Source organism: Punctularia strigosozonata (genome assembly GCF_000264995.1).
Source record: "Punctularia strigosozonata HHB-11173 SS5 unplaced genomic scaffold PUNSTscaffold_21, whole genome shotgun sequence".
Lineage (NCBI taxonomy): Eukaryota > Fungi > Basidiomycota > Agaricomycetes > Corticiales > Punctulariaceae > Punctularia > Punctularia strigosozonata.
The window spans coordinates 195660-220484 of NW_006767453.1; the positions used below are offsets into that span (position 1 = coordinate 195660).

Sequence of the window (24825 nt, forward strand, 5' to 3'; positions counted from 1 at the left end):
TAATTCGCGCTTACATGGCGTTATCCCGACGCGTTATGTCGATCACCCTGCTGCGCTCCCCGGCCAGCTCCCGCCAACCTCAGTCTCTATTACCACTTTGCCGACCAAAAAATGTTCAACAAACGATCAAGGACGAATATCATTCAGCCAACACCCAACTTGGATCCCGGTTGATCTCACACGATCGGAGGCGCGGCACCCGGTGATTTGCCTTCAATCGAGCAGAAGGCAGATGATAGCCCTCAGAGAAAGTTCAATCCCCCTCAGCGCTCTCCAGACTCTCACCCCACGCAGCCCATCATTTTTCCCTCTGACGCCACTATACCTCCGAGGGAGCCGCGATAAGAACCTTGCGACAGGTCTGCGTGTCTCCTCTCACTACGACGTCCTCCAGGCTATACGATTACCAGCGAAAATCCAAGTGACGTCCGTGCCTCGCAAAATCGGCGACGATGTCTTCTTCTTCTTCGCGGGCCGAATCCTTCGAGGGGGCGAAGGAGGACATGGAGAAGCACGGGCCTGGTTATCAGCCAGGGACGACCGTAGAGGTCACCGACGCGACGGACGACGACGCCTACCTCGAGCAAATGGGTTACAAGCAGGAGTTCCGTCGTGACTTCACGTTCTTGGGCCTGTTCTCTCTCGTGTCTAGCGAGCTTGCCGTGCTGCCCGGTGTTGCGGGAACGATATGGTGCGTGGTCGTTGTTGTGACTGTCCCGATAAGCTACTCACGGCGTGCAGGTACACTATGGGGTACATGGGGCTCATCGGCATGACATGGGGGTGGTTAGTCGCGGCGGTCATGGGCCAAGTGCGTATCTCTGCAGTCCTGGTACTGCTTGTGCTGATTATATGCATGCAGTTCCTCGTGTATTCCCTCGCTGAACTTTCTTCTGCCTACCCTACGTCGGGTGGACTGTACTATTGGGCGTATATGACGGCCTCTCCCAGATGGAGAATGCTGTCCTGCTACGTCGTGGCTTGGTCGATGATCATATCTACGCCTCTCGCCTGCGTATCCATCACCTATTCAGTGAGACTTGCTCATCTTGCGCTCCCGAAACTATCACTGACTCGTCGTGGGCTGATTAGGCAGCCCAACTGCTCGTTGCGACCGTTCAAGTCGGGCTGCCAGATTACGAACCTGCCTCGTGGCACATCTACCTGGTGTATTTGGCGATGATGTTCGCGTCGTACCTTGTCATCTGTCTGCCCACGCGCTACGTCAGCTGGTTCAATATATGGGCGTACTTCATCGGCACAATCGTGCTGATCATCGTGACCATCCTTCTACCCATCAAAGCCGACCATTTGAACTCTGCCAAAGACATCTTTACCAAGGTAGATCTTTGTCTACATGGTCTACATGAACCATCGCAATATGCTAAATACGTGGCCAGGGTGAAAATCAAATTGCTTGGCCTGCGGGTTGGTCCTTCTGCATGACGTTCCTTTCCGCTACTTGGACCCTCAGTGGGTACGATGTGGCCGCCCACGTCGCGGAGGAGACCCACAACGCTGCGATCACCGTTCCACGAGCGATGGTGTGGAGCACCTGGTCCAGTGCCTTCCTGGGATTTGTCTACCTTATCTCCTTGGCTCTCTGCGCCACTGACATCGACTCGCTCATGGCGAACCCCCTGGGACAGCCCGTCGGCACGCTTATGGCCGATGTACTGGGAACCAAAGGCGGTATCGCCCTCATGACCATAAACGCTTTCACACAATTTGCTTGCGGCGTCGCATTCGTGAGTATCGTCTCTCTGGATCAAAATGCTATCGCGCTGCGCCGCTATTCTGAGACCACCTTATCTTTCCGCAGTTCGTCGCGGCGTCCCGGATCTTCTTTGCCTACTCCCGCGACAAGGCCCTACCGTTCTCGGACTGGCTCAGCCGCGTCTCGCCCCGCACGCAGACGCCGAACAACGCCTCGCTCGTCGTCTTCATCCTCTCGGCCGCATTCGGTGTGATCTCCGTCGGCTCCGACACCGCCTTCGAAGCATTCTTCTCGGGGAGCACGCTGGCCGGTCAGATCGGGTACATCCTCCCGGTCCTAGGTCGGTGCCTGTACGAGAATAACCCGGAATACCGTAACGGACCGTACAACCTCGGCCGGTATTCGCGCGCTATACGTTGGACGGCTGTGGCGTGGAATGCATTCATCATGCCTCTCGTCAGCTTGTGAGTACCCTCTTCTCTCTTCAGAATACGGAGTTAGCGGTCTAATCACTGTGGCGTTGCCTTCTACAGCCCGGAAGGCCCGATGCGTCAGTTGTCTTCTTACATCTTCCGGAACAATTCCATGTTGACGATATCGCTGTACAGCTGACCCCGTGGACATGAACTGGGCTGTCGTCATATATGTGTAAGTTTGTGTTCCGCATTTTGCCACGCACGGGTCTGAAGCGAATGTGGCGCTCTTTCAGTCCATTCCAGATCATCGCCTTCGGCTACTGGTGGTTCAAGGGCTACAAGACGTTCACTGGTCCCCGACCGAACCTGCAGGGGCTTCCCCACAAGAACCAATAGCATCAAAATTGTCACCTCAAGGCGATACTCGTCAACGATAGACTTTAAGATGCGCCGTTGTCTTTTGTACGAAAATGATGTCTGCTTTGCATGTATACCAGTCACCTTTCTTGGATGCGAATATAATGGATATACCCTCCATCAGGATTGGTGTCGTGAACTATGGCAGTTGGGAAAATTATAAGTACTATCGACGTGTATCACAACGGAAAGCAAGGCTGGAGCTGCATGTTGAATTGAGGAAGGTCAAAACAGAAGATAATCGTATTCTGGGCCTTCCTGGCTACGCTTAGGTCGCGGACGGGGGCGAGGGCGGCTCGGACCAAGCGGTTCAGGTCGCGGACTGAGAGGACGGAGATGTGAGCGCGGATCCAAGGAATCAGAGCCAACATACGCACCCGAAGTTGATCGGTAGGACGTGGATCACAGAACTTCCCGCTGACAGGGAGCTTCCATTCGAAGTACTAGCAAAAGGGTCGTGAATACAATGAGCTTCATAACAACAGCGGCCGGTCAATATACTGACCTTCCGTAGCTGACGGTGGAATGGTGGATGATCACGGTCATTGTGAAGCTTGCGCTGATGAGCAGATGAGAGGGTTTTGCGCTTGCCTTGGACATAATAAGTTGCAACGCTTTTATGTCTCGCCGAGCAGTGCCATGTCTGTGCGAGATCGCGAGATGACCGGCGCTGTGCGGCGCTGTCGGGTAACAGAGCATAGCCTGCACAATGATAAAAAGACCAAATAAACCGTCGTATGCCCAAGCCCTGGCGGAGTGGCTCAGATCGAGTCAGCCCGAGACAGTTCGCGCCCGCATCTAAGGTGCTTCTATGAGTTTCATGCGTTGATGAGGCGCCGAATAGCCGCGGATGGGTCGTGAGTTATGCTATGCACACAGCCCTCGTTCCCGGTAGTTCCGTGGGATGAGCCGTCAAATCCGAGCCCATGAACCATGGATCCGATATGCATGAGGCACAGGAGGCAGGCATTCATGGGTGGCAGTCCGTTTCTGCAGGCAGTAGACTAGCCACTGGATGGAGGAGAGCCACCAGAGGGATCCATCGATCCTGGTACCGCGATAGTGCGCATCCTCGCAGAGTCCACTTTCCCGAATTTGTCGTGCTTTGACCACCTATGCCTCTAATAACCGTCCTTCGAGTTGAGACTAGCAGCCTGCGCGAACCCAGTTGGCCTTCACGAGAACCTGCACTGTCGTCAGTCGGTTATGGCTCGGTTTGCTGTGGTTTCGCAAATAAGTAGTACAGTGCAACAAGGCCGACAGAAGCGCGAAAGCCAACGCGGTAGGCAGCCGTTCAAAATGAGAGCATCGGAAACAGGAGAAAGCAGGCCGCAACGGCATGACGGTCCGGTCCAAGTGGCAATTGTCCCCTGCGCGGTGCTACACAGCCTGCCGAAACCAACATCTCATGTACTTCAATCTTTAAGGGCTTCTATTGGCATTGAAAAATCATGGCGAATACATCACGCGCGTACGGCATCTCTCTCTTTGATGCTGGGTAAAGGTGTTATATCCGGCAAGTTCATCGGCTCTTCGCTGCTGGACTCATCATGAGCTCTCGACTGTAGAATCTCTCCCAAGGAACGGGTTCCGCAAGATACGGGTTGGAAAAGAGAAAAGACACAAACGACGCTGGAGGTAATTCCGCGGAGCTGCCTTCTTCCTTCGCCTCCATCACCTTGTCCGAGTCTCCTCCACCAATGTGGTACTGGGATAGAAGGGTCTTTCGGGTGCGGCCGGTGTCAAGTTCTGCCCGGTGAGCCCAAGATGTACGGCTTGAATCCAGAAGTAATGGAACTTGCGCGCGTCGGTTTGAGTCTTAGTCATGGCCAGATAGTGCTGAATGCCGTCGAAAATTTCGTCCTTGCCTTTCTGACGACCGCGGAGCTTCAGTAGAACCTAGGCAACACGCAAATGGGTGTAGTGATCCCAAGAGGGTTAGTCGGCGGCCTTGAATTGCTCCAAGAACCGCTCATCGGGCATATTGGCTTCATCTGCGATTGCACGTTTCACGTATCGCGGGACGCGGTCCGTAGTCGTAGTTTGACCGTCCTGAAGAGCCGTCGTCTGCGGATTACTTGTGGTGTCCGAGCTCTCCTCCCTTGGCGCCGATCCGTCACAGAGCGCTTGGCAGAGCCTTCTGAGGGCAGCTTTGACGCCGACGTCCTCGGTGCTGGCAATGGACACGGGGATCATGTTCCACGAACATCCCTGGCATGCGGCGGAGAACGTGGCATGGAGTTCCGAGATACGTATGGCGTCCGAGGGGTCTTGCTTGTTCGCCAGACTAGAGACTTGCATCAGCCTTCGGCGAGCTCCATGAAACGGTTTCGACACGACTCACATGAGGAACGGGATCTTTCGAGCAACCCGGGCGCCAAGCTCTCGATCGAGTCCGGTCTTCAGCTACTTGAGTTCTATGACACTTTCCTCCAGGAAGTTTCTTTCCATCGAGTCAACCCATCCATATAACTCCAGGGAGGGAGTACCTGGGGAGGTCGCGCATGGTCCCGCTGTAACCTACACGGACGTCTCAGCTGACGAATGCGTCGTTCGAGTCCGGAAAGTGTAGCGATTCGAGGTTGATGCTGTTCGTCAGTACGCGGCCGTTTTTCGAGCAGGTATAGCAAGATAGTCTTGCCCGCCACATCGATACCTGGGATGAGAACTTTGTGCACCCGTCTAGGGCCCTTGAAAAGGTCGAGAAATAGACTACAGCTGATTCGGAAAATCATGAGCTGCGCCACTTTTTTGCGCGTTGCGTCGTGTACGAACCCTACGTTGGGGTTGTCTGTGTCAAGAGCGCAGACACGCCAGCGATACACGTTGATACGCTCCCCATGGGCTTCCGAACGATTAGTGACGACGTCAAACTACGTGCTTTGCATCTGATTGACAGGGGACTCGAACGCGAAGCGATATGTAGCATTCTTGGCGTGTCTCTTGCTAGCTTGACACGATGGAAACACAATTTTGAGGAACATGACTCCCTTGCTCGACCTCCCCGGTCCATTCGTGGCCGACCCTCTCGGACGACGGGCGAGCAGCGGTCCGACATCCTGAATCTACTTATAGAGGCTCCAGACCTCTATCTTGACGAAGTCCAGCAGTGGCTTGCTATTGCCCACGAATTGGCTCTCTCGAAGACCGCGATTCATGACCTCATCAACGACTCTGGCTATACCTACAAGAAGCTGCAGAAGTCTGCCATTGAGAGGGATGAAGGACAACGGGCTACGTGGCGTCAGACTGTGCAGCAACACTTGCGTGCGCGGATGATCGTCACGGTTGACGAATCAAGCAAGGACGGGCGGACTCTGTGTCGGGTTTACGGTCGTTCGCAGGAAGGGGATCGAGCTCCGATGGCAAATCCTTTGGCCAGAGGAGTAAGATATAGTGTTGTAGCAGCCCTGTCCCTCTCGGGATACGTGTCGACGCGTGTTGTGGAGGGCTCCGTCAACGCATACGAATTCTTTGACTTCATTGTCGAGGAAGTGGTACGTCACATCAGGAAATGCATTTGAAGTAGTCTGACGAGTGCATAGCTTCCGCGCATGAACCCATATCCACAAGACCAGAGTGTCCTCATCCTCGACAACTGCTCGATCCACAAAATGGACACGCTACGTCGTGTTGTTGAGGGACAAGGTCTGTGTCTCATGTTGCAATCTCTCATCCCACGACGGTCCTGATGTTATGGCAGGATGCCTTTTAGTCTTTCTCCCACCATACTCACCGGATCTCAACCCTATTGAAGAGAGTTTCAGTGCATGTGCGTGTGCAATACACTTTGTCGCTCCAACTCAGTCGCTAACTTTATGCCAGTGAAGGCATGGCTTCGCAGAAGCTATCGACATCTTCTCAACAGCAATAACCCAATTTTAGATATACACGAAGCATGTGCTCATGCTGTCACTGCCGACAAGGCAATAGGCTGGTTTAGACATAGTGGTTACCGTATCGGATAATGATCTACGCGCTATTCATTTTCTCCTTGTACTTCATGTTTGCCCGAACAACACTTCCCCACCCAAGCTTCTCAAATCCTTTCTCCTTCCAATCATCCTCCGTAATCTGAGCCAAACTCATTCCAGGCTGAAATTCCATCCGCTCAAGCCGATCACGGATAGTTGATGATAGACGATACTCTGCGCAAAATTCTTCCAGCGACACTGGATCCATTACCGGTGAAGATTCCCGATCATCAAACGATCGCTTGTTACGGAGCTGTGGAGTCACGAATCCGCTGCCGCTCGGGTAACTAGAATGGGGCGCAAAGCCAGGTGAATATGGGAATGGCATCGGCATGAACGGGAAAGATGGAGCAAATGAAGGAAACATGTATGGTTGACCTGGCGTCGGCGTAGATGGCTGCATGGAGGTAGATGGTTCCGGCGCAGCAGATACAGCAGACTTCTTCAAGGCAGTCCGGACATTGAATGTAGCAGACGGAATCTTTGGACATACAATCGAGGCCTCGCCTCGTACCTGTACAATCTGAGTCAGATTGCAACCCCGCTTGATTGAATGCATCACATACAATCTGTGCTGCCCACGCAAGGCGTGCCGGCTCCTTCAAGTCAAAGTGAAGCTGTGATTCGTGACCAAAGAAGCATGGAATCTTGGGATGTTCTTTGCACTTTCCAATATGCCATGTCTCGAGGATCCTCTGCGCATAATGCTCGATAGGTTCATCCTTTCTTCCCCTGCTAAGTATGCTCTTCCGGTCTAAGTCTGCATCACCTTCGTCACTTGGTGAACTGCTATCGTCCGCCTTGGCGGCCCAAGTCTGGAATTCGGGCGTTAGAACTATAGACAGCAATCAGTGTGTTCACATACAGGAGTATCAGGTTTGTCTCTCTTTGGCTTTGCCATGCGAACGAAGATATTACATTGCGAAGGCTTCTTGCCGTCAAACTGCGCAAGCATTGCTCGATAGCCCTCGGGTTTGCTGAGTGGGAGGAAGGGAGCATTCTTCGGTCTGACAAATCTCCACATGAACGATGAGATTGGGAGTTGATCGACGGAACCAACTCCCTCGATCGTGTCTGCAGTTCGTGCAAGAAATGCCTCCCACGAGAAGTCCATGGGAATTTCCGCGGGGCCATCGTGATGGATGGTTTCTTTCTCCTTGGGATTTTGCGACCTTCCCCTGACACGTGTCCCAGACGAGGCTGGCACCACAATCTCGTAGTAGACATTGAATGCCTGCTCTTCTACATCATCACCACGCGGGACCGGAGGCTGTTTACCACGTCCTAAAGTTGTAGACGTACGACGGACTGCGATAGGCGTGATTGGAACCTCGAGCTCCGAGTTCGGCCATGGCGTGGCACCGCCAGTCTCTTCCAGGTCCCAATTGAATGGAGACTCGGAGAACGGATCCCCCTCTTCCTTCTCCTTCTCTTCTTCTTCTTCCTCCTCCTCCTCCTCCTCTTCACGTTGCACAAGAACATCCTCGCGGTGCTGATGGTCCTCATCACTCGAGCTCGAGTCTCTATCACTGGACAGCTCGACTTTATGGATAATCAGTCAACAATGTCATTCTGAGCAAGGACAATCTCGTACTCGGGTCGGATTTAGCAAGCGTGGGTGCCGGAAGCTTGATGAAAAGCTTCTGAGAGCCTGGAAAGGAGAGTATGAAACCCATAGATAGCAGTGGAGACCGAGAACAGCAATAGCCTCTCCATACCTGACCTCGCATTTTCCTCCTGCTCGCATGGTTCTTGATCACTTGCCCTAGCCTTGGGGGGCCGTCTGCTGCGAGATTTGGAGACTTTCGACCGTTTCGGAGGCATGATTCAGTGGGCTATCGAGCGCGTACACGGTGAAACGGACGTCAACCCCAACGTAGGGTTCGTATACGACGCAACGCGCAAAAAAGTGGCGCAGCTCATGATTTTCCGAATCAGCTGTAACTGCCGTCGCCATTTGGGTTCCTGTGAGGCGAAGCTGGGGCTGAGGTGTAGAAGTCGAGTCCGTCTCGGCGTTATATCCTGGCAGCAAATACGCATTATATTAGGCTGTTTATAACACAAGCGCATGTAAGTGACACGAATACCTGATGTTCCGCTACCAACACGGGGAGGGGCGCCGTGTCCATGTTGTGCGCAGCATACCCGCGTTAATAGGATTTGGCAGCCATCGTTGGCGAGCTCTGGTCGTAGTTGAATAGGTCCTTGCCGACATTCATTGAGGTCAAGGTTATTCACTACGGCGAATGTAGTAGATAAGCGCTCAAGCCTCAAGCATGCAGCGTTGCCGACAACCCGGGGTCACCTCGTTCCTTGTATCCTTCTTGCCCCTATCATCGAGAGCCCTTGACCGTCAATGGGCATCCTGAAGGGCGCTGAGGGTCGTGAACCGCCGCTGTATGTTCCAAGAGCACGATCGTTCTGTGCGTTTTGTGCACCATGGGCCGAAGTCGAGGAGCGGCTTGAGGTAACGCCGTACGGTCACGTTCGAGAGCCTCGTGGCCGATCGCCGCTATCGTCCGAGACAATCATTAGCCTTAGGCACCTGGGCTGCTTTGGCTCTATCTTGCACTTCCTTGTCGACGAAGAGGCGGGCCATGAAGTCAGCGGTCGCCATCCGGCAGGACCTCACGCTCATGTTCATCGCGGAAAGCGTTTTCTGGTCATCAATCCACTGGCAATATTCTCCGCTGCGATACACGGACATAGCCCGGCCTATCGAATGCCGCTCGAGCCAGAAATAAGATGCTGGACCATCTGGCATAGACTACCGACGGACGACTGATGCCTGAATGAGGAGACCTCGAAAGCAACCTGGCCGGCTTACACGACATCCGCATCGTGTCGATGACCGCTGTTCTAGAACCAGCCTCCAAGGTTCGCCGAAGGCGTCGCCCAAGATACAGACAATGACGCAGATTGCACATATATAAACATCAGCGGTCCATAAACCAAGTAGTGTTGACGTGGGACGTCCTGCTCTTTGAGGAAGTTGATTACCGACTCTAGCGCATATACTCTGTGGTAGGTGAGCGTGTATCTGCCAAAGATCCGGTATACCAAGGCACTTACCGCATTCTCGGCGTTACGGCACATGGTTACCCGACAGTGGGCTAGTCTCCCATGGAAGCCAAGGCTGTGAGAGTGGTCGGGTGATACCGAGGAAGAGCCACCGAATAGCGACGTCCCAGCGCTCGAAGGCGGTCCATAGCTTCAACCAGCGACGTGCATGATGTCCCCCCAGTCGTTCACCCCAGCGGGACGTCAGGACGAGCATTCGAGTGTCGCCGACTACCTTGATTCGTCGCGCACCTTCCACGCCTACGCGTCTGTTTACAATTAGCTTCCAAACGCGATGCTCACGGAGAGAGCGAAGCGCTTGGAGATCTGCTCGTCCATAACGAACGCCGCGCGATCTGCCGAGGAGCTGGGGGAGCCGGAGCGTCGAGGGTCGGTCTCGTGCCTTCAGTGTGGGCAGCCACTGGCCACGGGGATTGGCGTCTTTGGCGTTGTCCTCGGCCCTCATAAACTGATTTCTTGACTTCATCGACCTTCTCCACGCCCTTCATCTTCTCTTGGGAGACTGCACAACTGTCGCTGAGCCTCGTGAGGGTCGGGGTAACTGCAGGCCATGATACCAAACGATCCGTTCGACCCGCTCACTATGCAACTCCTCATACAACGCACCCCCGCCGGTGCGCAGCCCACGCGCGTCCACGCCATTCCTGTTGGGCTCTCCGGTCGTTCTGATGCTGGTCGTGAGAATCGGTACGTAGGCCGCACGAAGACGCGCGATGGAATCAACTAAGAGGAAGATAGCAGACTCGGAGGTGATCCGCCGTTCGTGGCAATCCCGGAGCCCGACCTCGCTTTACCACCTGGGTTCGCCCTTTTGATACATTCGTATGGGAATCGTCGATGACACGGCCATAGCCTGAACCTACTAGATACTAGACAGTTCGGGGAGAATGACGTTCCCTGGAGCCAGTCCCACCCGTATAGCACTGCACAGATCAATAGCTTTCCGGGTACAGGCTATGTAGCACCGCCCGCAGGTTTCGACTTTCAACCTCGTAACCCACCTCTGCCCTACCCCAATCATGGAACTCAAGGATCTGCCTACGGAGGCTCCAGTCGTGGATCGTAAGTTCGCTTTCTCGGACGGTGTTACGCAGGTTCTGTATGCTACCAGGTTTAGACCCAGACTGCAAGTCTCCAATCCTCGGGTGACGCAGGTTTCCTCCGAAAATCGCTTCGCTTCTCGTCCAGCGTACGCCGGCGCTGATCTTGAGCCCTCCTCGTATGCATCTTCTACCAGTCCGGCTCTAGGCGGAGTTCCTCCAACTCACAGAGCGTCGACTTCGGATGGTGTCACGTCCCTCGCGTGCATGTACGTTGCTGCCCCCTTTTTTGCCTTTTGCTCCTGATGGTTCCTTCAGTGATCCACGACTCCTCGAGAGGACATCGAGCTCGCCTCCTGCTTACTCGGCGCAGTACGCAAACGCTAGCGATCCCGCATCCTTGCAAGCGACGGGTTCGAAGAGGGTGGAATACAATGGGTATGTCAATCTCGCAACTCGCTTAGACATGAGCGTCATGGCATTCGAGCAGTGCGGGCCCGTCCAACGGCACGTTGGCTATGGATCATTTCGTAGGATGCGCCCCAGGGTTCGGAATTGGCACTTCCAACAGCTTCAAGGGCGTCTCTGGCAAAATTATTAAGGCTTCTCGGAAGGCATTCCCTCTGATCCGGTAAGCTACCCGCGCCAGGGCTTTCGTTTGGCATGCCCTGATTAGTGCATTTGTGGGATAGTCGCGGTAACACGTCCTATCCTCCCGCCGCCGAGTACGTTGACGACGGCGTCGCGAAATATGCCTGCCCCGAATGCTTGGAGCACCACCACTTGCACGCGTACTTGAGAAGGAAGGAGTATTACCGGCATTATAGGGACCACCACGAGGGCAAATCCCGTCTTAGGTGTCCTGCGCGAGGATGTAACCAAACGTTTCCACCTGCCCGCGCTTACCAGCTTGGAAATCATGGTAAGTTACCCTTGCCTTTCGTTCACGACTCGTGGGACGGCTAACCAGGCTGCAGTCAGGGACAAACACGAGGACGCCTGTTCTGTCCTCTCGTCTGAGGCCACTGTATCCCCAGTCAACGACGAAAACGGGGCTAATTATGTCGCTTTCCCCTTCGGCAAAGACTGAGTAATTAACAATCGTTGCTCGCTCCCGCTTGAGCTTTGGCTTGGTCTCCTTCATTGACCATTGCGATGTCGAGACTTGCTACACGTATTATTGTTTGCGGCCTGGTCGCCCCTGTCACTTTGCGTTGCTCGCTGATAGTCTTCTTGCTTTGTATGGTGGTACTGGTCAACCATCTCTAGCCTCCTTCCGCCGACTCCTGTAAGGCCGGTACAGTACGTTGACCACTGATCATCTCGTGCGCATAGATATCGCGTAGGTAGGTAGGTAGTGACATGCAATTTGTTGAGTAATCAATGTTTATGTCGAGAAGTATAGCCTTGCACCAAAACACGAACACCTGTTTGCACTGGATGTATAGGAGACACGATAAGGCAGGAAGCGAGCCTGGTTCATGAAGTCTACTGTCTAGTCTTATATAAGGTCGGCATATCGGTCGCTGTCAAGCTGTGCGAGTCGCCCCACCCAGTTCACTTAGCTTGACTTAGCTAAAGATAGTTGTCATGATCAGGAAGCTGCCGGGAGCTGATTTTATCCATTGCCATGGCCTTGCAGGTGGGCATTGCATGTTCGCGGACTCAGGGGCGACTTGCGGTTTTCGATCGCGACCAATCGGCCTAACCGTGAAGCTAGAGCGTGATTACCGCAGTACAAGGCTCACCAGCTAGGGAACGCAACCTGCCAAGACTGAGATTAAGCTATGTCCGATAACGCAGGAAACCCGAGAAAAGAACTACCTCATCGACACGGCGTTCGACCTCAATCTTCAATCGACGGCAAAACTGCTGCATACTTTCGAGGTCCTTCGAAAGGTGAGGTCTACACTCTGGGCACAACAGCGAAGCCTCTGGCGTGGCGTAGGGAAGCAGACGGAGGAACGACGTGATGGAGGGATCCAGTGGCCTTCTGCGCAGTTCGTCGCCTATGTCCCTGACATATCTCAGCCACCACTTCTTGACGGATAACCGGTCTAGCCTCGGCGCGTCCTGACTGGCGACGCCGTTAATGCACGCGGGATAATCGCAGGATACCCAACGACTATAATCTGAGTTCTGCCAGTACATAAGCCCTGAATCCCTATCGATCGTGACAACGTCCGCGACGGAGTCGGAATAGGACTTGTGATAGCGCCGTAGCCTATGGTAATGGGAAGAATGGATTAGATTCCAATGCGGTGAATCGAGATCGTCGACGTGTTTGCCGAGGACCAACTTGGCGGCGGCTCGCGTGACGTCCTCGAGTCCCAGCTTCGCCGACATGGCGTAGACGCTGACGGGGTCTGCGACGGCGTGCGTCTCCATCAATTCCCGTGAAAACCGGCTGATAATTTCGATCATATCGTACTTCATGGCAGCAGCTAGTGCGTCGTACGTTTTCTGGAGCGTACGGGCTGGGCCCGGTGAGATTGGGTAGCAAGCGCGGAGGAGCGTGTCCAATGTTTGGGAGTCCTCTGTCATGAACACCACAGGCAGCTCGTCCTGTGCTTTCTGGGGTAACGTGAACATGTCGCGGAAGACCGACGATGCGGAGGCCATGATGGACTTGAAGACGTGAAACTTGACGTGGTCCGAACTTTCGAGGATGATATCCGCGAACGAAGCGTCGTCGAAAGGAGCTGCTGCCACCTTGGATCCTTCCTCTTGGGCCGGTCCGCCCAACGCTGCCTTTTCCCAGGACCATTCGAAAAGGATGAGTTCGCGGTCCTGTCCTCCGGAGGCAAGGAAACGCTTTAGACGAAGATAATCTGCGGCGCATATATCTTGGAGGTTGTCGAGATCATCCGTGGAGAGCGTAGATATCTCGTGGTCGATCTCCCATGCCGCCGCTCGAGCCACGTCCGATAGACGGAGTCGACACGAGGCAGCGAAGACACCAATAGGATCTTCGGGAAGGAAATGCAATTCCAGTCGCTCCTTCAAGCGTTGCGTCACGCCGGACATTCCGAACTTCATCGAGGCATGCATCACGTCCTCGAGGCTTCGCAGTCTCAAGATAGGAGGACACGTCACCGGATAGCACAATCGCAACAGCAAATCCATGACTGGAGCGGGTATGTCTAGGTCCAAGACGAGACGCGCGTCGCCAGCGCCTTTCGCAGACTCGCGCTCGCCTTTCAGGCGTTTGATTTCGCCGTCTAGGACACTGGACGCGATGCATATGATGTTCTGGAAAACGCGGAATTCTGCCTTGTCGTTGGAGCGCAGAATGAGGTCGGTCGTATTGGTGCGATCATTGAAGGGGGCGATGGGGATATATGGTCTGCTATTCGAGCTCATTGCAAGTGGAAGAGGGGCCATCAGGCGGAGACAACGCGAATGATGCCACTTTGCCGGCCTTGCCGATCACGTGAGCATATTGTCTTGGCGCTGGCGCAGCAGCGGCGAGGTCTTGCGCTGGTGTGTATGGATATCTACTATGTGCTAAAGGCGAACAGTGCGCCAGGGCATGCGAGTACAAAGTTTACGTCTAATGTACATCAGGGATGTCGTCCAACTTCGCGTGGTACAGTGGCGGCGCCGAGAAGACGGGCAGGAAACTGCATACGTTGGACCGTTGCGCAAGCTGTCGCCTTTCGCGATGAAGTAATATTGGCGTCGCACCGTCTGGGCAGGCTACCACACATCAGTGTGTCAGGTTACAGGAGGAGGAGGAGGCTGATCGGAATCATTCCTCCGGGTCGAAATCAGTTTTACCGCATCCTTGGAGAATACGTATGATAGCCCGCTCCATATCGTCGTGGTCGCTACTGTCCATCTGCAGGAAGCGCGTCAGAGACGAGACGTGCCCGCGGCGCGTGACTTTATCGAAACGTACTGCAAGGCCGTCAGAGGAATGGCCAGATCAATTGGTAGTATAGGACTGATGGCGGTAGTGCCCATAAGCAGGAGTTGGAAGGCAGTATTGTACTGATGCACAGTGGATGTGAGCGTAAGGGGACGGAGAGTGAGTCAGGATGCTAACCTTGCTGATTTGTGTAGGTCGGACCTCCGCAGACGGTATCGAAAAGTCCCAATATCGGGAGAACGTTTTCTATCCTGCGTTGAGCTTGGCTGTCGGTCGTATGCGGGCCGTACGCACCGGGGCCGGAAGCGAGGTGTATCGGATGTAGAATGCGGAGAAGCTCAGGAGAACGTCTCGACCGATGATGATTACAGCTAACGGGACTGAAAACGATGAACCGCCTCGTCAGAACAACCGGGAGCTGAAAACAACGGAGCACGCACTTGGTAATAGCCCCTTCATAGCCAAAGTCACCGTGAGCGTCGTCACGAGGGTCTTGTCAGCTGCAGGATCAAGGATAGTCCCCAGCACCGAGCGCATATTGTATCTTCGTGCAAGAAATCCATCGAACTACAACAATCTTAAAACAATGGAAGTCCCGACGTGAAGTTCCGACGCACCCAATCCGACAAACTTGCGTATACCAGCAACGACGTCGACAAGTAGAAGCTGTCGTGTAGTATAGCCCATCCCAAAACCGGGCACGCCAATATACGCGAGGTAGTCAACAAGTTAGGCCAAGTGTAGATGTTTTCTCGTATGGCAAGAGGAATGATTTTTCGCTTGGTAGGAGCACTACTTTCAGACCGTGGTGGATCATCTTTTGTGAGTTTCTTGTCGGGTCTAGTTCCGTTATCTTTCCGTCCCGCAGATATAGAGAACACTCTGACGAGAGTCAGGGGGTTGCGGGGTCGAGGCGCTTCCGTTGTAGGCAAATGGCGGCAACAGCTGTACCGGAACGGAAGCAATGGTCGCGTTTGAGATAGGTATCGCCAAATAGCTCGCGCTTGCATGCTGCCGGTCAAGCCTGAGTTCGTTTCTGAGTGCTGAGCACTGAGAATTGTAGGAGGAAGCGAGCGCCGAGGCGAGGGCCCCTCGAAGCCGAACGAGAACGCGTCGCGCTTCGGGACACCGACGTCACCAGCGGTAACCCAGGTCCATGGCCACTGAAAGTCAAGCTACTAACTTACCAAGTATGTTGCATAGTTGGTGCATATTCTAATGGATGCATACACAGTTTCTAGGAGTACATGAGGGATGCAGTAAGGTACAAGAATGCTTGGATAAATTATGTGTAGTATTATGAAGCGGCTATCCTCTTTCTTCGCACCTCCTGGAGGGCCGCAGCTACGGCCTGTTTGGTTGCACTCTGTTCCCGCCATGAGTCACTTGCACGCCTGATAGAAAGAAACAATCAGAGACACAACTTTACGGAAAGAATCCAATGCATACTTTGCTCGTGATAGGAACATAATTGCTGACGCGGCGCCCTTAAGCGACAAACGTTTCCGCCTCGCAGGCGGAGGGACCGCGAAGCCTATCTTTGCTATCGCGGCCAATACCTTCTTTTCTCTGGAGGAATGTTATATGCAGCTCGACTGACGGACGTGTAAGAAACTCACGTCTTCGTATGCTGTGAGAGGAGAACGAGAAGGTACTGTTTCTGGTAAATGAGGTCACATCGCAGGGAAGCCTCCCTTGTAAACTTGGCTTTGAGGTACCGAATCTGTACGATGAGACCCTTGCACTCCTTGTTATGTTGAAGGCGTAAGTTCGCAATCTGCTTGTCGTCCCTAAAAAGACATTATCAGTCGCTTAGATGGGGAGTGCAAATCATGCGCACGTACACCGCGCAAACATGGGATCTGAGACGGTCCTGTGCCGCAGTCGCCTTCTCCTTGTAGCGTTCCAGTTGCTCGGTGACGATTCTCAGTTCGCTCTGAGTTTGCTTCAAGGCTCTCCGCGCTTTGGTGACCTCCTCCACTTGTTGGGCCTCACCCTTATCTTTCTCCGCCCTGAGGATCTTGAGGTCACGACCTAGTGACTCGGCATCGCGCTTCACGCGCCTGAGGTCCGCTTCAAGGTTCGCAACAGTTCGCGCAACGTCGTTCTTCTCTACAGCGATCCTGTCCTGCTCCTGCTGAGCCCGGTGCAATTCGTCCGCTTGTTGAGAGAGCAAACGACGTAGTTCTTCGATCTCATGGAGATGATCATCCAGTTGCTGGCGACGACCTTCATGGCTTGACTGGGTCGCGGCATACTCCCCTCGGAGCTTGTTCACACTCTGTCATCGCCTTGATGAGGTCTTGTTGCACAATGGTACGACAGAATCCGTACCTTCGAAACCTCAGCGTAGCGCTGCTGCAGTTGTTTATGATCGTTGGCCAGTAAAGATCGCTCGTCGCGCAGTCGCTCTATAACATCAGCGTTCTCGGCGACTCTGGCTTCCAGCAATCGCACTTTCTGCTCGGCGTTCGTGTTGGCTGACATGATACCGATTGAGTGTCGTGATGCATCGTCACGGAGCGAAACTTACCTCGCAAGTCGGCCTCAAGGTCGTGGTTCTGGCGCTTCGCTCGCTGCAACTGTTCCTTGACAGCATCCATGTCCTGGACCGAATCAGTGACATGGTTATCTAAGCTTTATCGAAACTGAACTTACTGATTCTACTCTGTGGACTTGAAGTAGGATATCCTCCTTCTCGCGCTCGGCTTTGCTCTTGTCCGTAGCCAGCCTGCGCAGGCGCGCTCGTTCCTCCTGCAAATCGGCTTCCAGCGCGGCAATCATACGCCGAGCGTCATCAAGTTCCTGGATCGGAATGAGTAGAAGCACAGAAGCAAAAAAGAGCTACTGACCCCTTCGATGCCCATGCGTGATTTGACGCCTTCTGCAGCCCTCTTCGCTTCGGCTTTCGCGTCGCGAATCTGAGAGTTGAGCTTGTTGGTTGCATCCTTGAGGACGGCGTTCTCGCCGAGAAGATGCCGCCTCTCGCTCTCCCAGTTGGCCTTTAGGGTCGATAGCTCAGCGTTCACCGCACGAAGATCGGCTCTCAATGCTTCGCTCGTCCTTGTAGGAGGCGTAGCCGGGTCCGACGGGAGTGTGACGGTGGAGACATCCAGCGAGCTGGTACAAAGTGGGGTTAGCAAAACATTGCTCCTGGTCTGAACGAAGCCTTCATACCTTTCGTCACCGACAGCCGCCCGACCAAGACCACTCAAATCAACCTTGCTTCGGCACTTCGTGCACCTAGCGCGTTCGAGTCGTTTCATCCTGCGGTCTTCTCTCCGAGAGAGCCGGGCAATCTCTTCCTCCAGAGCAATGATCTTAGCCCGGGCATCCTCGAGCTTCCTTGTGAGGCCGACGACGCCCTGACCGGCGTCATCAAGCTTGTCGAGCTTATCGTCGATGCTCTCATTGGCACGCCCAAGTTCTGCTTGAAGCCGAGCGATCTCTGCCAACAATGGTGCCGCGGCAGGGTCGTGAGTGGTTTGGTTCAACCAGGTAAGCTACGGAAGAAAGCAATGGTCTGTGAGTAGGGCATTACGACAGTCATATAGCTCACTTACATCCCGCAATGGGCCACCAGGTGTCTTAGGGAAGTGGATCGACATAGACAAAGCGTGCCGATGCATCGGAGATATCGTGCTGAGGTTAGCCAGTCTATTTGGTGTGCTCGCCCCGACCGCCGCTGCCGAGCGCAGGCTCTTGACCCTCTCGAGCAATTCCTCCTTCTCCTTTTCGAGCACCTCAATCTTGGCGTCCTTTGCCTTGTCGATTGCCTTTCGGGCAGGAGATTGGCTAAGAACCGTGTTGAGTCTCGCAATCTCCCGGTTCGCCTCGTCCAGTTCGTTCTCCAGGGCGTCGATCTCCGCTTGCCGCTGATCGTCAAGTCCGGCCTTGGTCCGGGAGGGATCTGCGAACGCCCGAGACTCTTCTCGCTGTCGCTCAATCTCCCGTTCGAGCGAGGCGATCTTTGTGCGTAAAGAAGCGACATCTTCCTCGTCCGTCCGGATCCTCTCCTCCGCAGCCTCGAGTGCTTCTTCCATCTGGCGCGCAAGTTCGTTCGCCCTTTCGGCCTCGATCTCCATCGCATCCTTCTTCTCGTTGGCTTCGTCCAGGACCTCTTCAGCTTCAGCGAGCTTCTCCTGGGTGGCAGCGAGATCATGTTCAAGGGCCTCGATGCGGTCGGCGGCGGCGGCGGCATCGTTTAGAACCTCAGCGATGTAAGCTTTGGTCTTGCGTAGCTCTTCCTTGGCCTCCTCCGCCCTCTCCAGGCGTTGCCGCATGCTCTTAATGTCGTTGGACTTGGCTTCCACCTCATCTTCCAACTCAGCGATCAGCCGACGTTCGTGCTGCATGTCTTTCTGCATGGCCTCAACCTTGTGTTCAGCGCGTTCGATATCGTCTTCCAGATCCTTGATGTGCGAACTAGCACTTCGAAGCTCTCCCGTCAGCTGTGCTATCCTCTCATTCGCCTCGGCCAACTCTCCGCCAAGGTCCTTCCCTTGCTTCAGCATCACATCCGCCTTCTCCGCCCTCTGAACCGCCTGATCCCTCTCGTCCTCCAAGTCAGCGAGCTTCCTCTCCAACGCCCTGACCACCCTCTTCCGCTCCTCCTCCTCCTCTTCGGCTTTCTTCTCCGCCACCACCACCTTCGCCTCCAGACCCTTCACGATCTCCGACACGCCTTGCTCCACCTCGCCCATACGCTCCTTCCACCGTTCCTTGTCCCGCGCCCTGGCCTCCCTTTCCTGCTCCAGCTCCCGTCCCTGCTGCTCTTTCTCGGCAAGGCACTTATCCAGCGCACGTTCAGTTTCCTCCTTCTCTGCCCCCGTTCGTGCGACCTCCTCCTTGAGCTCCTCCACCATCTCCTCCAGCATGGCGCGCTCCTCCTCAAGCTTCTCCCTATCCTCCTCAACGACATCACCCAGGTTACTCCCGCCGACGCTCACCCTCCGCCTTCCCGCGCTTCCCGCGCTCCCCATACTCAACCGCCTTCCACTGGCGTTCGCTTCTCCCCCTGCCGAAACAACGCTCCCGCTGCCATGCTCGCCCTCAAGCCTCTCCAACCGCTCCAACAGCGCCTCGTTCTCCTGCTGCAATCGGCGGTTGAGTCCATGCAGATACGCGTTCAGCTTCGTCGCGTTGAACTTGCCCACGCCGTGCCCATGCGCGGCGAGGCCCATCACCGGGTCGAAGCTCGCGTTCGCGCGCGCGTACGGCCTCGTCGTGAGGTCGTGCGAGGACGCGCTCGACGCCACCGACGCGCGGTCGTCATACGGGGACAGACCGTCCGCGGAAGGCGAGACAGACGCCGTGTCCGCCTCCGATGCCGCGTCTACCGGCGCGTTCGCCGTCCAAGCCTGGGTGAGGGGATGCGAAAGCCGCGCTCGCGCGCGAGGCCGCGGTGTGATGCCCGCGAACAGCCGCGCGCCCGGGGTGAACGCCGGGGTGGGCCTATTCAACAGCGCTGCCGGGGCAGGCGTCTGCGCGACGACCGACTCCGTGACGGTGGTGTCGAAGCGAAGCGCTTTCTCGCCCGGCCGGGGCGTGGCTGCGCCCTCCTTTTGGACCTCGCTCTGTTCGCCCTCCTCGTCCTCCTCGACCACGCGTCGCGGATGCGGTGTGGGCGCGAACCGCATCTTTGGCCGTGCGGTCGAGTTGATGACGTCGATGAGGAACGACCGGCGGCGGTCGCTGAACGCGGGCGTGGCAGGCACGATTGCGCGTTCCGTTTGTTCAGACGCAAGCTCGCTGACGGTATCCTCTTGTTCGGCCTTCTCTTCGTCGTGTCCATCTGCGGATTCGGGAGTACCTCCTGGAGGAGTGGGAGGGGTGGTGGTCGCCATGCCGAAACGGGCGCGGGGCCGAACTTGAAAGGTCGGTCGTTGAACCGGCGTCGGGGTGGCCATCGAACTTTGAGCCGGCGTGCCGAAAGCGTGCGACAGCGAATTCGGCGAGCGCCTGGTAGGAGTGTTCTCGCCTTCGGAGGAGAATGTCGGGTCTTGAGAAGGAGTCGCAGTGGGCGATCGCTCCCTAGATTCAGCGGGAGCTGAAGTTTGTCCAAAGCGACTAGGTGTCGATTCGCCGGAATCCTCCTGCGCCACGGCTGGTGACGCGGGCAACGGAATCGTGGAGGGGCTCTGAAGGCCAAGAGCCCGAGCATCGCGCACAAGGCCAAAAGCGGGCGAGGCGGTGGCGGATCGAGGCAGGGGCACTGCGGCCTCTTCGTATGCTTCCTCTGTATCCGTGGTTTGCAACGAACGCCCGCTGCGGGGAGTAGCGAGTGATTCAGTAGCGGAAGTATTTGGGGAAGGCGTGGTGCGTGTGAGGGAGGGTGTTCGCATATTTGTCCGGGTCGGCCGCGGCGTGCCTACGTAGGGTTTGCGACGCATTGAAATGTTCGATGACTTCCGAACTTTGCCAAAAGGGGATGGCTGGGAGATATAAAAGAGGTACAAACTCAGAGCCTAGAGACGACACAATAAATACGTTTCCCGTACCTCAGGTTCGGACTTCAAGCTGACGGAATAGTCATAGTTCTTCTTGGGCGTCAATGCCGGGACATCTTCTTCATCCAACTCAAAATCTGATGGATGAGGTGACGTCGATCCGGATCTGCTGACGGGTTCGAGAGCATCCGCAAGCTCTATTTCATATTCGTTCTCCAAAGCCGCGCCCGTCTCCTCACCTTCCTCAGGGGGAAGATAATCATCAGGGATACTAGATGCGCTGCGTTCTTCGGTCAGTGCGGGTGCTGCATAGGAATCTATCTCGAGGGACATGCTGGACCCTTGTGAATGCGGCGAGGAGGGAGGGCGGCGGATAGGGCTCGCTTCAAAGCTGTCGTAATCGCCCGTTGTGACTCCATTGACGTTGTGAGAACGAGACTCAGAAAGGCGAAACGCCGAGGTGCGCGTAGAGTTGAGGGAGGATCTAGTCGTGGGGTCGATCAGCGACTTGGTGGTTCCAGTCGAGGAGGAGGCCTGAAGCCGCGATCGAGAGGCGATGGAGTTGGCGAATCGTGCAGTGCTGGACGCGCTGGAAGGCGGACGAATCGTACTTCGAGTAGCATGGCTAGACTGAGCCGGCGTTGATTGGATGGGGCTGCGGGAAAGGTCCAGGTTCGAGTCGTCCAGAGAAGATTGAGATAGGTCGGTCGAGGGTGCAGCTGAGTCGTCAAAGACCGGGAGAGACGGGAGAGATGGCATGTCGTTATCCGCGGCTGCCTCGATGCGTCTCCATATGCGCGAGGGTGTTTCTAGCATATTCAAGGCCATATCAACAGCTGCAGTGAGACCTGTTTGCTCAGTCGTCGCCAACAACACAAAGAAGGATCATACCTTAGCGACCTCGTCCCGAGACGGGAAACTTTCACGGTGTATATATTCAGTCGCCGTCGCGGGAATGAGCGCTGTCGTGAGGTGGTCTGGATGCGAGCAAACTGAGTAGACCTCAGAGTTTGGGCGAACCTGGCAGCACCAACAGCGCGTTCAGGCGCTCGCGCTCATCGTGCTGGATCACGTGATCGTTAGTTGCTTTTTCTCGCGCCTCTATCCCTTGTCAATGCCTCGACTTCACCCAGCTAGCATATACACGCTTTTGTGTCGTTGATCAAACATCGAAACATTATCGCTCCCAGCGAATATTGCCTACTAGGTTCCGTTTGGATTGCGGTCTATCCAGAGACAGTCACAACACCTCGACAAGCTTCAGTTGTAAGCCCGCTGCACCGACATCGCATATGTAACACGGTCCTGGCTTACAGGCATTTTGAGTCCGTGATCACTCAGAAGCTCGTTGGATACATTTCCGCTATGTGCGTCCTGCCACCGATTCGAGTTTTTGCTGCTGTACGTGTTAAAGCATGCGTCGCCGGAACATATTGAGACGAAACCCCTTCGCCACGCTGTTGGTGATATCCTATGAGAGCACGAAATTCCTTGCCGCTGATATACCGGAGCATTGCTACAAGAGTGCGACTCCGTGTCACGATTCTAGCTCTGGATTGACGACCGGATATCATCTAGCGTTCGACTGTCTGCCGAAACGTCGATGATGGGGATCTCGGTTTCAGTGCGGGCACCTTGACGCTAATGAATAGAGAACATATCCTGGAAGATAAAGGTCGTTTTGTCGAGGAACAACCTGTAGACGCGGAACTCCAGCCCGTCCAACGATCTTAGAATCGCATCCCCATCCCGATCATTGAGCGGCGAGGAAGGGGATATTTCTTGAACCAGATATGATGCGTCGTTGTCCATCTTTTTGAACGGAGGTACATTTAGATTGGATGTGCATGATGCATAGGGTGCCGTGCGCCACATGTGGGGCGTCGGTCAAACCAAACCGAGCAGGACCAGCCTGCGACAAGTTCGTATGGAGATCGCCAGTTTGAGGTATGCGAAACGGGATTTCAATGACCTCGTATATTGACTGGACCGTTTACGCAACTCAGGCTGAAGCGGGAAAAGGAACCTTTGCCGTCAAGTGATTAGCATTCATGCGTCTCCATGATATCGCAATATCGCGCGGGACAAACCTCATTGATTTTCCTCTGTATCTCCGATGCAAGGTCCCTGCAGAACGTTTGCATGCTGTCGAATGTCGAATGCAAATGCGCGAGGCAATCCGGACACGGACTGTATCGTTCGGGTAAAACGTGGCGTAATAGCTCCTCAAATGTGTTGATGGACAAGTCACCGGGCCGGACGCGTAGGAGGGGAGTTCGACTGGCCATGTAGTCCACCCAATCTGTCTTAATCCCGTTGCTATGCCAACCTCCGGATGGTCTTATGCAGCTGCAAGTCGTCCATCTCGGTGACTCTTGTCGCAATGAAAACCATTCAGGCACGCGTCTGTTCGTGATTGCGGTGCACTCTGCGGCGGCAACACCACACGCAACATGATAGTGCCATAGCCGACGAAACTCTGCTGCTTGGACGTGTCGCCAATGAGGGGAGTTCTCTAAATCCTCAACGGGTTTCCCGAGCGAGAGCTTCGCCGCCGAAAGGGCGACATCCTCAAGATTGCAGGACCTCGCGATGGCATACACTCCGGCTGGATCATTCTCTGCTAGGCTGTGTAGCCGAGCACTCAAAATATTGACCGCACCCTCCATGTCGTACTTGATGGCGGCGGTCAACGCGGCGTGCAATCTGTGTAAATCATCCAGCACGGCAGTAGTCTGCAATGCAGGATAGCAGATCCGGAGAAGATCGTCTAGAGTCGCACTACTCTCCACCATGGGAATCACTGGTATGTCGGGTTGCACGTCGGATGACCCGGAAGACTGTGGGAGGGTGAACATGTCGCGGAAAAAGGGGGAAGCAAATGAAAGGATGACTTTGCATACGAAGAATTGTACCGAGTCGCATGATTGTAGTATGACATCGGCAGGAGGAGCATCGTTGAAGGGTGGAGAAGCCTTGGAAAGAGTGTGTGCTGTTGCGCTCTCGTCACTCGCTAATCCTTTCTTTCTTTTAGGGGCAGCGGCTGGAGCGGGCGGTATCCAAAAGAGGATAGTTTCCACGAGTGGTAAGCGTGCGTACTGAAGTAGTCGTATATAATCGGTAGCGGGTATATCGTTGCATATTGCATTGTCCAGATCCTGTGCAGACCAGTTTTTCAGGTGCGTGGCTGCCATGCGCTGTTCTTCACGTAGCGAAAGGCGGCATGCACACGCATAAACCTTGAGAGCCCCCCAAACCGACGCATTCGTTTGGAGGCGCTCTGCAAGTGCATCAACCACCCCGTGGAAGCCAAACGCAATTGCAACCCTCAGCACAGGCTCTAGCTTTTCAACGCTATAGAATCGAGGGGCAACGAGGGGGTAACATAACCGCAGCAGTGTGACGAGCGACGTGCAGGGGAGCGCCCGTTGGGGTTACCAACTACTCAGACAGCCGAAATGTCCAAGTAATCGGGTAGAGTCGGATGGAAGAGCAACGTCGTCGGCACTTACTTTAGGCAAGAGTACACGCAGATGAAGAGGAGCTGAGCTCGACTCAAGGTCACTGGACACGAGGTCGACAGCGACGCAATAGGCACCTAATGGACGCAAGGTCACACACTAAGTCCCCAAGACACAAGTTAGCATAGTATCTAGTACAGAGACAGTTACTCACCTAAGTCCCCAAGACACAAGAGGTCGAGATGGGGACTTAGGGCGAGCTACAGGGGTCTTATATACACAAATCCATGGTCCAAGAATAGTACAAAAGAATCACATGCAGGGCACAAGGATGAGTAAGACCGACCCACTTACGGTGGGTCAGGATTATGAATCAAGGAGTTAGAAGGAATAACGAGT

The 24825-nt window shown here is 54.8% G+C and overlaps 8 protein-coding genes across 8 annotated transcripts; 3 read left to right on the forward strand and 5 right to left on the reverse strand.

Moving 5' to 3' along the window:
* Positions 1 to 503: 503 nt before the first annotated feature.
* On the forward strand, positions 504 to 2185 carry PUNSTDRAFT_77471 (amino acid transporter; the record flags this gene model as incomplete). The annotated part of the gene is made up of 6 exons (XM_007388855.1): positions 504 to 691; positions 742 to 811; positions 863 to 1033; positions 1093 to 1341; positions 1401 to 1748; positions 1823 to 2185. The coding sequence occupies 6 exons, from the start codon at positions 504 to 506 to the stop codon at positions 2183 to 2185; spliced, it is 1389 nt and encodes a 462-aa protein (XP_007388917.1).
* A 2027-nt stretch (positions 2186 to 4212) lies between these two features.
* On the reverse strand, positions 4213 to 4998 carry PUNSTDRAFT_123130 (uncharacterized protein). The gene is made up of 2 exons (XM_007388856.1): positions 4895 to 4998; positions 4213 to 4837 (listed from the first exon to the last, which is right to left on the reverse strand). Exon 2 carries the CDS (start codon positions 4744 to 4746, stop codon positions 4489 to 4491), a length of 258 nt encoding a protein of 85 aa, XP_007388918.1. The 5' UTR covers positions 4747 to 4837; positions 4895 to 4998; the 3' UTR covers positions 4213 to 4488.
* A 392-nt stretch (positions 4999 to 5390) lies between these two features.
* On the forward strand, positions 5391 to 6242 carry PUNSTDRAFT_77500 (uncharacterized protein; the record flags this gene model as incomplete). Its single annotated transcript, XM_007388857.1, has 3 exons — positions 5391 to 5801; positions 5895 to 6047; positions 6096 to 6242. The coding sequence occupies 3 exons, from the start codon at positions 5391 to 5393 to the stop codon at positions 6240 to 6242; spliced, it is 711 nt and encodes a 236-aa protein (XP_007388919.1).
* A 2881-nt stretch (positions 6243 to 9123) lies between these two features.
* Positions 9124 to 12058, forward strand: PUNSTDRAFT_128608 (uncharacterized protein). The gene is made up of 10 exons (XM_007388858.1): positions 9124 to 9401; positions 9465 to 9552; positions 9634 to 10292; positions 10344 to 10406; positions 10458 to 10667; positions 10717 to 10914; positions 10964 to 11083; positions 11136 to 11276; positions 11338 to 11567; positions 11623 to 12058. The coding sequence occupies exons 3-10, from the start codon at positions 10156 to 10158 to the stop codon at positions 11733 to 11735; spliced, it is 1212 nt and encodes a 403-aa protein (XP_007388920.1). The 5' UTR covers positions 9124 to 9401; positions 9465 to 9552; positions 9634 to 10155; the 3' UTR covers positions 11736 to 12058.
* A 27-nt stretch (positions 12059 to 12085) lies between these two features.
* Positions 12086 to 14008, reverse strand: PUNSTDRAFT_146840 (uncharacterized protein; the record flags this gene model as incomplete). The annotated part of the gene is made up of 2 exons (XM_007388859.1): positions 12086 to 12410; positions 12470 to 14008. 2 exons carry the CDS (start codon positions 14006 to 14008, stop codon positions 12390 to 12392), a joined length of 1560 nt encoding a protein of 519 aa, XP_007388921.1. The 3' UTR covers positions 12086 to 12389.
* A 354-nt stretch (positions 14009 to 14362) lies between these two features.
* PUNSTDRAFT_77504 (uncharacterized protein) lies at positions 14363 to 15526 on the reverse strand (the record flags this gene model as incomplete). The annotated part of the gene is made up of 6 exons (XM_007388860.1): positions 14363 to 14486; positions 14547 to 14638; positions 14694 to 14762; positions 14811 to 14896; positions 14957 to 15083; positions 15134 to 15526. The coding sequence occupies 6 exons, from the start codon at positions 15524 to 15526 to the stop codon at positions 14363 to 14365; spliced, it is 891 nt and encodes a 296-aa protein (XP_007388922.1).
* Positions 15527 to 15813: 287 nt separating this feature from the next.
* Positions 15814 to 20362, reverse strand: PUNSTDRAFT_77359 (uncharacterized protein; the record flags this gene model as incomplete). The annotated part of the gene is made up of 12 exons (XM_007388861.1): positions 15814 to 15910; positions 15966 to 16085; positions 16136 to 16306; positions 16361 to 16797; positions 16851 to 16996; positions 17050 to 17122; positions 17175 to 17321; positions 17369 to 17636; positions 17694 to 18019; positions 18080 to 19330; positions 19358 to 19999; positions 20087 to 20362. The coding sequence occupies 12 exons, from the start codon at positions 20360 to 20362 to the stop codon at positions 15814 to 15816; spliced, it is 3954 nt and encodes a 1317-aa protein (XP_007388923.1).
* A 3362-nt stretch (positions 20363 to 23724) lies between these two features.
* On the reverse strand, positions 23725 to 23928 carry PUNSTDRAFT_36816 (uncharacterized protein; the record flags this gene model as incomplete). The annotated part of the gene is made up of 1 exon (XM_007388862.1): positions 23725 to 23928. A coding segment is annotated over one exon (204 nt), but the record flags the coding sequence as incomplete, so codon positions are not given.
* Between the last annotated feature and the right edge of the window lie 897 nt (positions 23929 to 24825).

What these genes read in the sequence shown, in the direction of transcription:
- PUNSTDRAFT_123130 (XM_007388856.1), bottom strand. Translation starts at nt 4,746, where the DNA reads ATGATCCCCGTGTCCATTGCCAGCACCGAGGACGTCGGCGTCAAAGCT.
- PUNSTDRAFT_128608 (XM_007388858.1), top strand. Translation starts at nt 10,156, where the DNA reads ATGATACCAAACGATCCGTTCGACCCGCTCACTATGCAACTCCTCATA. An exon ending in GTCACGTCCCTCGCGTGCAT is followed by an intron (nt 10,915 to 10,963) that starts GTACGTTGCTGC and finishes TGGTTCCTTCAG; the next exon opens with TGATCCACGACTCCTCGAGA. An exon ending in TTACCAGCTTGGAAATCATG is followed by an intron (nt 11,568 to 11,622) that starts GTAAGTTACCCT and finishes ACCAGGCTGCAG; the next exon opens with TCAGGGACAAACACGAGGAC.